The 15,088-nt window shown below is 34.8% G+C and overlaps 1 protein-coding gene across 24 annotated transcripts in view; it reads left to right on the forward strand.

Moving 5' to 3' along the window:
• The window catches only part of EXOC6B (exocyst complex component 6B), a 678,312-nt gene that overhangs the window by 229,251 nt on the left and 433,973 nt on the right, over window positions 1–15,088 (forward strand). The window contains exon 9 of one of the 24 annotated variants that reach the window (XM_077959247.1): window positions 14,825–14,859. The exons of the other annotated variants lie outside the window; for them this stretch is intronic. Coding sequence (XP_077815373.1) covers window positions 14,825–14,859 — 35 coding nt within the window. The remainder of the gene's footprint in view (window positions 1–14,824; window positions 14,860–15,088) is intronic. 24 annotated transcript variants of the gene reach the window in all.

Below are 15,088 nucleotides of genomic sequence, written 5' to 3' on the forward strand. Positions count from 1 at the left end.
TGTTTCTTACATGGAGTATGTTGGTTTTAATGAAGAAGGAAGAAACTTAAGCATAAAATCCACAACAAGGAAAACATTATGGCTACTGAGAATTATATTCATTCATGGAAACAGTAATATAATTATCCTGATTTATCTACTACAGTCATGCTACTTGAACTGACCAATACATTCATGGTTCTTATAAATTCTTATGATCATCTCTTAAGTCTTGCTTTCTTTCTCTGGGGTGACTATTTCAAACTTCTCATGTTGCTGAATCCTCCAAATTTACCTGAACCTACATTTCAGCAGATGATCTTTTACTGAGAAAAGGGAAATAATTAGGTAGAGGTTTATAAGAGACCTAGACCACTTAGAAGAACATTCTCACTCACTCATTCTTCCTCCTATCCCCCACCAACCCCCTGGCCACCAATGATCTTTCAATTGCCTCTGTAGTTTTGCTTATTTTAGAATGTCATATAATTGGAATCGTATAGTATCTGGCCTTCAAACTGGCTTCTTTCACTTAGCAGTATGCATTTTTAATGTTCCTCTCTGCCTTTTCATGGTGTGTTTCATTTTATTTCCAAATGATATTCCATCGTATGAATATACCAAGGTTTGTTTATCCATTCACTTACCAAAAGACGTCTTTGTTGCTTCTAAGGTTTGGCTATTATGAATACGGCTGCTATAAACATTTGTTTGCAGTTTTTTTTGTGGACATAAATTTTCAACTAATTTATGTAAATAACTAGGAACATGATTGGTGGATCATATGGTAAGGTGGATCCATTGGTTGATCATTTAGTTTTGTTCTTTGAAACTGCCAAAGTGTCTGTACTATTTTGCATTCCCACCAGCAATGAACGAGAGTTCCTGTTGCTCCACACCCTCATCAGCATTTGTTATTTTGCTTTTAAAAATTTTAGCCATACAGGCTGGGCGCAGCGGCTCACTCATGTAATCCCAGCACTTTGGGAGGCCGAGGCAGGTGGATCACGAGATCAGGAGATCAAGACCATCCTGGCTAACCCATGGTGAAACGCCGTCTCTACTAAAAATACAAAAAAATTAGCTGGGCGTGGTTGCAGGCGCCTATAGTCCCAGCTACTTGGGAGGCTGAGGCAGGAGAATGGCATGAACCCGGGAGGTGGAGCTTGCAGTGAGCCAAGATCGCGCCACTGCCCTCCAGCCTGGGTGACAGAGTGAGACTCCGTTTCAGGGGGGGAAAAATATATATATATATATATGTGTATATATATGTATAGCGCCATAGCCATACAAGTCTATAATGGTGTCTACTTGTTATTTTAATTGGAAATCTTCTCATAACAGATGATATTAAACATCTTTATATGTGCTTATTTCCCATCTGTATATCTTTGATGAGGTGTTTGTTGAATCCTTTGCCTTTTTTTTTTTAAATAGATTTGTTCATTTTCTTACTGCATTCTAACCCAGTTTGTGCATTGTGTTTCATTTTCTTAGCATTGTTTTTACAGAGAAGATGTTTTAAGTTGTAATGAATTCCAGTTTATCACTTTTTCCTTTCATAGGTCATGCTTTTGGTGTTGTATCTAAAAAATTGTCACTGAACCCAAGGTTACCTAGGTTATCTCTTGCTATTGTCCAGAAGTTTTATATTTTTGTGTTTTACATTTAGGTCTATGATCTATCGAAGTCACATTTTTTGAACCATGTTAGGGTCTGTGTCTACATTCATTTTATTGCATGTGGCTTTCCAGCTGTTCCATCATCTATTTGTTGAAATGACTCTCCTTTCCACTGGATTTTCTTCATTTTCATGTCAAAGATCAGTTGACTCTATTTGTGTGGGTCTATTTCTAGACTCAGTATTCTGTTCTTTTGATTTATTTGTCTGTTCTTTTGCCAATATCACAGTCTTAGTTATTTTATTTTATTTTTTTGAGATAAGGTCTTACCCCATTGCCTAGGCTGGAGTGCAGTGGCACAGTCTTGGCTCAGTGCAGCCTATGCCTCCCAGGCTCAAGGGAAACTCCCACCTCATTCTCCCCAGTAACTGGAACTAACAGGTGTATGCCACCATACTGGGCTAATTTTTGTATTTTTTGTAGAGACAGGGTCTCACTATATTGCCCAAGTTGGTCTCGAACTCCTGCGCTCAAGCAATCTGCTGGCCTTGGCCTCCCAAAGTGCTGGGATTACACATGTGAGCCACTGCTCCCAGCCAGTTTTACATTTTATAGTAAGTCTTAAAGTTGGACACTGTCCTCTGATCTTCTTCCTCTTCGTCAGTGTTATGTTGACTATTCTGTGTCTTTTGCCTTTCCATACAAACTTTAGAATCAGTTTGTCAATAGTCACAAAATAACTTACTAGAATTTTCTATTGGAATTGTGTTGAATCTTTAGATCATTTGGGAGAAATGGATATCCTAATATTGAGATTTCTTATCAATGAACATGGAATATCTCTTCATTTATTTCTGTTTTCTTTGGTCTTTTTAATAAGAGTTTTGTAGTTTTCCTCCTATAGGCTTTGTACACATTTTTTAGATTTATACCTAATTGTTTCTTTGGGGTGCTAATGTAAATGGCATTGGGTTTTGACTTTCAAGTTTCAGTTGTTCATTGCTAGTATTTAGTAAAGCAACTGACTTTTGTATATTCACCTCTATCCTGCAGCCCTGCTATAATCACTTAGTTTTAGGAGGGCTTTTTTTTTTCTCCCAGTGATTCATTGGAATTTTCTAAAATAGTCATGTGGTTGGCAAACAAATACAGTTATATTCCCAATTTATGTATATTTTGTTTCCTTTTCTTGCTTTATTGCATTAGCTAGGACATCCAATATGATGTTAGATAGTAGTGGTGAGAAGTGACATCCTTGTATTGTTCCTGATCTTAGGAGGAAAGCATCTAGTTTCTCACTGTCAAATATGATGTGATATAGGTTTTTTATGGATGTTCTTCATCAGGTTTCAGAAGTTTCCTTCTATTAGCAGTTTGCTGAGAGTTATTATGATGAATGGTGTTGGTTTTTGTCAAATGCTTGTTTTTCGTTTTTTGATATGATCATTTTTTGTCTTTTTTAACCTATGGATGTGTTGGATTATATTAATTGATTTCTTAATGTCAAACCAGCCTTACATACCTATAACAAGCCTTACTTGTTGTGATGTTTAATTCTTTTTATACATTATTGGATTTGCATTACTGTATTTTGTTGAGGATGTTTACATCAGTGTTCATTAGAGATATTGATCTGTACTTTTCCTTTCTAGTAAGTTTTTTAATCTGGCTTTGATATTACGAAATGCTGATTTAATAGAATGATTTAGGAAGCGTCTTTGTGCTTCTATTTTTTTGGAAGAGATTGTAGAGAATTCAATAATTTCTTTCATAAATGGTAGAGTTCACCAGCTAACTTATTTGGATTTGCTGCTTTCTGTCTTGAAAGGTTATTAATTATTAATTCAATTTGTTTAATAGATATGGGATACAGATATATTTAAATTATTTACTTTTCAATAAACTAATTTTGGTAGATTATGTCTTTCAAGGAATTGCTCTGTTTCATCAAAGTTATCAAATTTATGAGTATAGATTTGTTCATAATATTCTTTTGTTATCCTTTTAATGTTCATGGGATTAGTAACGATGGTCTCCCTTATGTTTGTGCTATTTGTAATTTATGGCTTCTGTTTATCTCCCTTTTTGCAGTTAACCTGGCTAGAGATTTGTCAACTTTACCAGTCTTTTCAAAGAACCAGCTTTTCATTTCATTGTCTCTATTGTTCTCTTATTTTCAATTTCATCGATTCCTACTCCAATGTTAATTATTCTTTTCTTTTGCTTGCTTAGGTTTATATTGCAGCCCTTTCTCTAGTTTCCTTAGGTGGAATTTAGATCTTTCTTCTTTACTGGTTTATGCATTAAATGCTATAAATTCCCCTGTAAGCACTGTTTCTGCTGTATACCACAAATTTTGATTAGTTGTATTTTAGGTTTTATTTCGTTTACATTTTTAAAAAGCTTCTCTTGAGACTTCTTTGGCTCGTGTATTATTTAGAAGTATGTTGTTTAATCTCAAAATATTTTGGGATTTTCTATTATTGATTTCTTGTTCCATTCCATTGTGATCTGAGTGGGTATGTCTTTTGATTTCTATTCTTTCAAAATTTTTGAGTGTGTTTTATGGCCATCAGTGTGGTATGCCTTGGTGGATTTTCCATGTAAGCTTGAGAAAAGTGTCTATTCTGCTATTATTGAATGAAGTATTCTACAAATGTCAAGTAGATCCAGTTGTTCAGTTTAGCTATTACTGATTTTCTGCCTGCTGGATCGTTCAATTATTGATAAATGTGTATTGCATTCTCCAATTATAATAATAATAATTTTTTTGTTTTCTCTTGAAGTTCTATCAGTTATTGCCTTATGCATATTGGTGCTCTGTTGTTAGGTGCATACCCACTAAGGACTGTTGTATCTTCTTGGAGAATTGACTCCTTTATCATTATGTAGTGCCTCTCTATATCCCTGATAATTTTATTTGTTCTGAAATGTGCTTTGTCTGAAAATGATATAGTAACTCCAGCTTTCTTTTTGTTACTGTTGATGTGGTATATGTTTCTCTATCTCTTTATTTTTAATCTATCTGTAGTTTTATACTTAAAGTGGGTTTCTTATAGGCAACATATAGCTAAGTCTTTCTTTTCATCCACTCTTTCCATCTCATTTTAGTTAGTATATTTGGACAAATCACATTTAAGGTGATTATTGATTTAATTGGATTAATAGCTACTATATTTATTACTTTTATATTGTTATTATACATGTTCTTTGTTCCTTTAAAACATCTTTTTTTCCTGCCTTTTGTGGTTTTAATTGAGTATTTTATATAATTCCATTTTCCCTCTCAGCATATAATTATACTTTCTTTAAAAATTTTTACCAGTTGTTCTTGGGTTTGCAATATCAATTTATAATTAATCTAAGTCTACTTTCAAATAACAGTGTAATGCTTCATAGTAGGGCAGATACATTGTAACAGAGTATTCCCAGTTCCTCCCTCTAGTTCCTTATAACATTGCTGTCATTAATTTCCATTATCCATAAACTGTAATAACCTAATCCATTATTGGTATTATTTTTAAGAATTAAAAATTTTAAATTGAGGTAAGATTTACATAACATAAAATTATCCATCTTTAAGTGAACAATTTAGTGGCATTTAGTATATTCAGTTTTGTACAACTGTCTCTATTTACTCCTAAAACATTTCCATTATCCCAAAAAGAAACCTTAAGGATATTGGGTATAGGGTTTCTTTTTGGGATAATGGAAATGCTTTAGGAGTAAATAGAGATAGCTGTACAATAATTATTCCCCATTCCACCCTCTCTGATAGACATGATGCATCAGATATTAAGAGCTGAGATAAATAGGATTTTAACATGAGTATTTATCTAGGTAGGAGTTAGTCTGTATTTAATGTTTACTGTAATTTTTGGTGTCAGAGCCTTCAATTTCCTCTTGTGTCCTTGTTTTTCTCTCCCTTGTCTTTAGCTTTCCCTAGTAGCTCCTTTTTAAACAAAGTACTTGTTTTGTAGCTCTTTCAGTTATAATTCACTGTTATTAATGTGGTGGTAAGGCTTTTGGGGTTGGAGGCAGGAAGCTTTCTGTAGTATTATGATTAAATCTCTCTCTCGTTAAAAAATATTGAACCAACTTTCCTGGACTGTGACCGTCAGAGTTTCTTGACCCTTCTTCTTCTCCTTCTCCTTCTCCTTCTCCTTCTCTCCTCCTCCTCCTCCTCCTCCTTCTCCTCTTCCTTTATGTTTTTCTTCCTTTATATAGGAAAGGAAGACTAGAGGGAAACCTTCAGAGTTTCTTGACCCTTCTTCTTCTCCTTCTCCTCCTCCTCCTTCTCCTTCTCCTTCTCCTCCTCCTCCTCCTCCTCTTCCTCCTCTTCCTCCTCCTCCTCCTCCTCTTCCTCCTCCTCCTTCTTCTTCTTCTCCTTCTTCTTCTCTTCCTTTATGTTTTTCTTCCTTTATATAACAAAGGAAGACTAGAGGGAGCATATTTCAAAATGGTTACTTTTCTCCTTTCTTTGCTGGAAGCAGGAGGGGATTCTCCATGAGAACCTTGGAAAGCTCCTAAAAGTAAAACTCATGAGCCCCTCTAAGACTGGGCCTCTTAAAGAGTTTTAACTTTTAACACTGTTCCAGTAATTATGTATCATTTAAGTTTTCCTGCCTGTTACTAGGTAGGCACCAGGGGTTTCCACTCATGATAGTTGTGCTTTCTCTGTATTCACCTGTCTCTCTAACTTTCTGGGTAGCAGCTTGTCTTGAGACCTCAGTTCTCTGATGGATCTGAGAAGAGTTGGTTTGTTTTCTAGTTTTTCATCTTTTTTCTTGTTGTGAATGTGGGAGTCACAGCTTCTAAGCTTTTCACACTTTGGAGCTAAACCAGAAGTCTGTTCCACCTTGGCTTTTTATACTATTTTTAGAACTCATTCTTCCTGGGCTCTCTCACCAGACCTCTTGTCTTTTGACATCTATTATTATTGAGGAGAAGCCGGAGGCCTTCTTTTTCTTTTTTTTTCCCACTTGTGGTGTGGTATGCTTCTTTTGACTTGGTGATAAGATCTTTAGACTTCAAGTTCAGGAAACTTTCTAAGCTATATTTTGGTATTGGTTATTTCTTTTGGAACATGGTAGTCTTATTTGTGCAAATTGAGAACTTGAAACATTTTTTTAGCCTTCAGTATTTTTATATTCTACTTTTTCTTTTCTCTTAATCTGAAAATAATTACAGTATGTTGGCATTCCATTGTCAGTCTTCCGTATTTATCATTTCTCTAATTTCTTTTGTATTTTTGTCTGTTTCCTTATTGTGTATCCATGTCTTTAAAAAAAAATTTGTGTCACTTCTCTCCTTTATGACCCTAATTTGGTATTGCTTCTGGCTTCTAAGGGGTTTTCAGTTCTGTATTGCTTTTAAGTTTTTTCTATTTCTTCCATTAACTGTCATCACTCTTTAAAAGAATATTCATCTGACATATTACTTTATAAAAGCATGTTGTGTCTCTTCTTTGATAACTTTTCTGTAGTATTCATTTTTCTTAACTTCTTGATATTATAGAAACTTTTTTTTTCTTTTACTACACAAGATTATTTTTTCAAAAATTTTTTCTTTTAATATTTTTATTTTTAAAATTATATTATTAGCTTATCTTTATATGTCTTTTCTTTTTGGTCATTTTTTTCTCCATGCTTATTAATTGTCTTTGTTATATATATATGTGTGTGTGTGTGTGTGTGTATATATATATATATTTATATATATATTTGAGACAGAATCTTGCTCTGTTGCTCAGGCTGGAGTGCAGTGGCACCATCTTGGCTCACTGCAATCTCTGCCTCCTGAGTTCAAGTGATTCTCCTGCCTCAGCCTCCCAAGTGGCTGGGATTGCAAGCATGCGCCACTGTGCCTGGCTAATATTTTTGTATTTTTAGTAGAGATGAGGTTTCACCATGTTGGTCAGGTTGGTCTGGAACTCCTGACCTCAAGTGATCTACCCACCTTTACCTCCCAAAGTGCTAGGATTATAGGCGTGAGCCACTGCATCTGGCCTCTCCATGCTTATTAATTGTCTTTGAATGGGAATGTTAATTTCTAGATCTGTATTTTCTAAAGACTATATTGTGCATAGATTTTCTTTGGTATCTTTCTTTCTTTAATTATATACTATTTGAATCATCCTCTTGAAAATGAGCTAGAAAGCTGGAAAACTTTGGTTTTAAATTTTTGTGTAGAAATCCATTTATTTTAACCATTTGTTACTGTTTTCTAAATGCCAGGTTTTGTTGCAAATATTTAGGTATGTTAGTCAACCAAACAAATGGAAACCTTTTTTCTCATAGAAAATACATTATAGTGGTCATTTAGCTCTTGTTATGATCAGGGTCATGAATAAGTTGGCAGTAATAGGAAGACAGCAGAAACAAGTTGGGTTGTTTGTATCAAAACACTTTCTCCAAGCATATATAATTGTCTTTTTTTGGAGGTACACCTTACTCAAAGTATGGAGGTGGCTGGGCAGCATTCATCATCTCCTGGGTGTTCAGGCATTTCCATACTTAAATTTAGATAGGTCATTGTAAAGCACTGTGCTCATTTGCCTTTTTGTTTTCTAGATTGACTCTAGTCTTTAGTATTAGGGTAGTATTGGCCTGGTAAAATGAGTTTGGATATGTCCGGTTCTCCTCCATTTTCTGAAGTTGTTGTGTGGCGTTGATGTGTATTTCTTCCTTAAATGTTTAATACAGAGTGGTTGTGGTGGCTCACGCCTGTAATCTCAACATTTTGGGAAGCCAGGGTGGGAAGATTGCTTGAGTCCAAGAGTTCGAGAGCAGCCTGGGCAACATAGTAACACCCTGTCTCTACAAAAAATTTTAAAAAATTAGCCAGGCATGGTATCATGCCCCTGTGGTCCCAACTATTTGGGAGGCTGAGTTTGGGCAGTTGAGACCAGGAGGTCAAGGCTGCAATGATCTGTGTTCATGCCACTGCACTCCAGCCTGGACAATGCAGTAAGAGCCTGTCTTAACAACAGCAACAACAACAATAACAACAACCAGAATGTTTGATAGAATTTACTAGGGAACCAATAGTCCCTGTGTTTTACTTGTTGGAAGGTTTTTATCTACATGTTCCATTTCTTTTTTTTTTTTTTTTTGAGACAGAGTCTTGCTCTGTCGCCCGGGCTGGAGTGCAGTGGCGCGATCTCGGCTCACTGCAAGCTCCGCCTCCCGGGCTTACGCCATTCTCCTGCCTCAGCCTCCCGAGTAGCTGGGACCACAGGCGCCCGCCACCTTGCCCGGCTAGTTTTTTGTATTTTTTTTTTTTTTAGTAGAGACGGGGTTTCACCGTGTTCGCCAGGATGGTCTCAATCTCCTGACCTCGTGATCCGCCCGTCTCGGCCTCCCAAAGTGCTGGGATTACAGGCTTGAGCCACCGCGCCCGGCCCCATTTCTTTAATATATACAAGGTTATTCAGGTTATCATTTTCTTTTTGAGTTAGCTTTAGTAGTTTACATCTATAAGGAATTTGTTTCAACTAAGTTGTTGAATATATAGGCATAAAGTTGTTTGTAATATTCTGTTCTTATCCATTGAATGTTGGGTTTGTAGTGATGTTTTGCCTTTGATTCCTTAAAGTCTGTATCTAATAATTAGAAATTTGAGGGCTCTGTTATATCTCCTTCCTCTGCTTTTTTTTTTTTAAGACCCCTATTCGTTTTTGTTCATCTTGTCTTACTCCTTTTGTGCTTGGTTACTTTTGATTGCATCCCTGGCATTTGAAGGGAAAAATTGTTTTTCTATTCTGGTAACAGTTCTGACAGCAAATGGTTTTCTACAAAAAGCAATTCTCTAATTCGCTCTGAACATCAACTGAATGTCCTCCAATTTAACTCAATTGTGTTACTATCTAACAAGTTATAGCAGACCCCAAAGGTTAAGGACTCAGTCCTACAATACTGCCCCCACTGCTGATAACAATCCCAAGGAGTAAGTCCCCTGTTTACCCATACTTCCGTTTAGCTTGGCTACAAATTGGGGGTTCTGATGACTCCCTCTTCAGGTTTTATTATTTGATATAATGGTTTACAGAACTCAAAGAAATACTTTACTTACTAATAAAAACAGTTTATTAGAAAGGGTACAACTTAAGAATAGCCAAATGGAAGATATGCATAGGACAGGGTATGGAGGAAGGGCATGGAGATTCCATGGCCTCTTCAAGCATGCTACCCTTTCAGTATCTTGACGTGTTCACCATCTTGGAAGCTCTCTAACCCTGTTGTTTAGGGTTTTTATGGAGGTTCCATTGTGTATACATGATTGATTAAATCACTGGACACTGGTGATTGAACTAATTTCCACCCCTTCTTTTCTTCTTTGATGTCAAGGGGTGGGGCTGAGAATTTGAACCCTTTAATCCTGTGGTTGATTCCTCTAGTAACCAGCCCCCATCTGCCAAGAGTCATGTTATTAGCACAAACTCAGGTATGGTTGAAAGGAGCTTATGAATAAAAGGGATACTCCTCTTACACTCAGAAATTCCAAGGGTGTTCAGGTGCTCTGTGCCAGAAACCAGGGACAAAACCCAAATATTATAATTAAAGATGCTCGCATCAGTTTTGTCACTTAGGAAGTTACAAAGGTTTTCAAAACTCTGTGCTGGGCAGTGGGGATGAAGACCAAATATATATTTCTTATTATATCACAGCCTCACAGCACTGTCGTGTCAAAATTGTTTGTAGAAACTATTGAAAGTCTGGGATGATGGTGTCTTTTTTTGGAGATGATTCACATTTGCTTTGATCAGACACCAGTGGACAGTATTATTCCAGGATCCTGGGGGACACTAGTACTTTGTAATTACCTTAATCCAATTTCATGCTTAGTGTGGGTTCCTGCAAGGGACAGTCAGTCTAATCAGTCAGTCTAATCCTGGTGTACCCTTGTCATAGAGTTCAAGTGTTCAGGGTTCCATCCCAAAGTAAGGGTTATATCGAGGCCATTCCTAACTGTTGGAACTTGACTTCTGTATTTGTTTTCTAATCCTTTGGCATTGTTAAAAGTGCCACTTAGTCACTCTGTCACCCCTCCTGTATTGGAAATGCCCTCAAAGGAAGAATGGCTACAAATATTGGACTCTTTTCCCCATGGCACTTCCCTTTCCTGGATACTGGCCCAAAAGGTTTTCGCCATCTTTTTAGCTCTCTGATGCCTTTAAGCAGTTGGCTTTTATACTTTGTTATTCTTTTTCTTATCTAAATTATCTAGTTCACCATTGCCAGAAGTGAATATTCTTTACAATTATTTATATTCACATTTGTTTCATAAAATTTTGATATTGTATATATAAATATATATATTTTAAACAACATAATATTAAGAACATTTCTACATGTAACTATTCTTTCAATACATGGTTTTTAAAAAATTAATTGAGTAATATTTCTTCATATTTGTGTTGTATAAATTTCTTATTCTTTTTCCGATCTGATTCCCTGTTAGCAGACATTTCTATTTCCTCCTTTAATTTTCCCTTTTTATTTGCTACATCATGATATTTCTAAATTCAAAATTATTTACAGACCCTCTGATTTACACATTAATGACTGTACACTTGATTATTTTTACTGCACTAAATACCTGCTGTGAAAACAAAGCTAAATTTCATTAGGAGAATGTATAGGAACCTTTAATATCTTGAGAAACACCTGGCTTTTAAGTTAAAACTGGAAACAGAAGTTTGTGTGAGTGTATAGTTTTATACCTAGCAATAAGAGAACACATGTCCATCTGATTTTAGGAAGATTTTAGAAGTTTCAAATGGGTCTCTGGCCTTGAGCCATTTTTGCTGTCATTTTTTATTAACTTTATTCTCTTTTTCTTCTTATAGAAAGGCTGCTTTTGGTAATATTGTTTCTTAGGAATATGATGCAATTGAAAAGGTTATTATAAATGGTTTCTTAATATTGTGTGTCTTAGTCCCTTAAAAGGACTCATAAAATAGCAGACAAAATGAGCAGTAACTACTCTGAACCTGAGGTAACAGTAGCTGTCTTTCAGTTCTGTAATAATCAGCTCCAGTGACAATCACAAAACAACAATTTAGTTTGCATTTCTTTTAAACAAACATCAGTAGCTTCATTGGTGGATAAAGATAAGATGTTTAAAAATCACGTATGTAGACAGGTGGTCCAAATTAGACGTTTTAATAACTTCATTTTGATTAACTCTGATAGCCTACTCCTCAATTTTTGTGACACATTTGTACTAGTCTTTTAATTTATTTTCATAAACTAGATCTTAATTTATAATGTTTGGTCTTTCATAGATTGGGTACATTGCAATTTTTGCTATTCTTTTTTCTATGGCACTCTTTTACAGAACAGGCAATAGAGATGTTCTCTCTATTCTCTCACACACTTCCTAGCTCTCTACTATGGTTCATCAAAACTCAATTTTTGTAAGAAATTGTAATCAGCTTTTTAATTCATTGTTATAAGCTAGATTATGGTTCTTTTGTTTGGTCTTTCATAGGTTGACTAAATGGCAATTATGCTATCCATTTTCCTGTGACGCTTCTTAAAGGAACAGGCAGTAGAGATATGATCTATCTCCCTGTAATGATACTAATCATACCTGCCTAGTGTGGTCTATAAAAATATACCTTCTGTGTTAGCAGAAGTTGTTGATAAAGAAACATTAGATTATGGAAGGAAGAAAGAAACTCATTTTAAAAATATCTGTTCTGTGCTAGTTACAGTGCTAGGCAGTTGTACATAAAGTGAAGTGAATGATTTTAATTTGAACTTTTGAATCTTTAATAAAAACCCTCATTGTGGACAAAGCTAGGCTTTAGATCTTTAATTTTTTGCCATTTTTTGTTGTTATATGTTGAATTTCTGGGGAATGTGAATCAAGCATAGCATAGTAACTTATATTATTTTCTTGTTAATATTTCTATTATGTATTGATTGGGTCTCTTGATAGCTTTTCTTAAAATACTCTTGGAGTGTGGACACTAATTTTCATTTTTATAACTTTTCTACTTGTGTTTATAAAGTACAATGTTATTCATATTGGTTTTCTAGATTTGCTTTGTTATCAGTAGCTTATACTACTGGTGTAATATGAATGGATCATAATCAAAGTTTTCTTTATATGGAGTTTTTGTCTATGATAAGTTGTCTTATATGCACTTGAATCACCCATCCTTCATCTCATTAGCAACCTACGTAGCCAATGACTTCTATCCACAACATTACTGAAATCCTAAGATTATGCCCCATCGCCGAGGTAATTTACAGGTTAGGAGATGTTATGTCCTGGCTTTTCTAGTAAACCACACTAAAGGTACATGTTTCCTCTGCGAAAAATTGGCTTCCTTCGTCATTATCCCCTCTTTGGAGGGCAGCTTGGAGTACTACCCTTCACTTCGATGTGGTCTTTGAATTTCTTCTTTTCACTGGACTTCTTACAGAAGCCTTTATTTGAAACAGAATGTTTAAATCCAAATGTGGCTTTCTAACATATCTTTTTTTTCCCCATTCAATGCCATGTCAACTAAGTTATATCAGATCTGTTATATCATTTTTTTTGGTGCAAACACATGAGGAGAAAAAAGAGAGTAAGTAGACATGGGGAGATAATTCTAGTAACCCAGTGTCCTGGCTCTCAACAACCTTTTAGATTCCCCTTAGTTTTGCTAGGGGAAAACTAATTTTCAGGTACACACTACATCACAGCGGATCACTTGAAGCCAAATAAATTACCAGATAGACCTGCATATCCTGTTCATTGCCAAAATTTGAAACATTACTCTTTTAACAAAAAGTACTTTTTTTTTTTTTCTGGAATGTATGCTTAATTTAAGTATTTTGAATACTCAGTACATACGACTGAATGTTTTGCATTTTGGTAACATTCCAGAAATTCAGAGCACTTTGTAATACTTTGTTGAAGATGGTAGAAGGAAATAAAATAAATTAATTTTTTGCTTTGAACTAGTTATTTCAACTCAAATATGCATATCAATTATTAAAGAGTTACTAAGTGTGTCAACTGTCTTATCAGAAAGCATTGTGGTTTTAAAAAATTTATCTCTTTTTTCATTTTTGAAGTAAGATAAATGTTATATTCTACTTTTTTGCACTGAATTTATATTGTTTCAAGTGTCAAAATAATAAATATATAGAATTTAGGACTAAATCTATTTTAAGGGCTCAAATTTTTTATTTTTTAAGTGAGTGAAATGACACAAGATTATACAAATAGTCGCATTTAGAGCAGGTTAGATCATGACTCTTTTCTGGTGTTTTTTTCTTCTTGGCCTCACTGCCTTGTTTTTTCATAGTAATTCTTTTAATTCTTTACTTTCCTATGAAGAAATCTATCAAGTAAGTACAATTAATCCATGTTGGTGTGAGTATGTATATGTCTATGTAAAGGAAAAAGGTAATATTTAAAAAGAGCTGGGAATTACTCAAATTCACTAGATAATTCTGTAAAAATTTCATTATTGCTTCACACAAATTATAATGTTCTGTATGTGTCCATCTTATTACACTGAGTTCTAATAGTACAAATACCTCCTCATCCACCAATGAAATAAATATTTAACTATAATCTGGAGTCAAACCTTTCAATTTTCAAAGGGCTAAGGATATCAATTATAACTTTAAAAAATTAAAATTATTAATCAGTGTTTTCCAGTGTGGTCAAGCTGTAATTGTGCAGTTCAGTAGTGTTAAGTATATTCACAATGTTGTACAGCAAATCTCTAGAACTTTTTAATATTGCAAAACTGAAACTGTATACCCATTGAACATTAACGCCCCATATTCCCTTGCTCCCAGCCCCTAGCAACCACCATTCTACTTTCTATTTCTGTTAGTTTGACTACTTGAGATACCCCATATGAGTGGTTTCATACAGTTTTTAAAAAATTTTTATGACTCGCTTACTTAGCGTAATGTCCTTAAGATTCATACATGCTGTAAAATGTGACGGAATTTTCTTAAGACCACATAATAGTTCATTGTATGTATATGCCACATTTTCTTTATCCATACATCCTTTGATGAATGTTTGGGTTGCTTTCACCTCTTGGCTATTGTTAATAATGCTGCAGCGGACATGTGCTTGCAGGTATTTCTTTGATTTAGTGCTTTAAAGTCTTTGGATATTTACCCAGAAATGGGACTTCTGGATAATGTTTTAATTTCATTTTAAATATTTTCGAGGAACCTCCATACTGTTTTCTGTAGTGGAAAACTATACATTTCTACCAACAATGCACAAGGTTTCCAATTTATCCACATCCTTGCTAACACTTGTCATTTTATTTGTTTTTAATAGTGACTGTCCTAATGGGTATGAGGATATCTCCTTGTGGTTTTAACTTGCATTCTCTAATGATTGGTGATGTTGACATCTGTTTATATTTTTGTTGGACATTTGTATGTATTCTTTCAAGAAATGTCTATTCAACTCTTTTGCCCATTAAAAAGATCAGGTTAGTTGTTTTTTGT

This window comes from Macaca mulatta, chromosome 13, assembly GCF_049350105.2.
Source record: "Macaca mulatta isolate MMU2019108-1 chromosome 13, T2T-MMU8v2.0, whole genome shotgun sequence".
NCBI lineage: Eukaryota > Metazoa > Chordata > Mammalia > Primates > Cercopithecidae > Macaca > Macaca mulatta.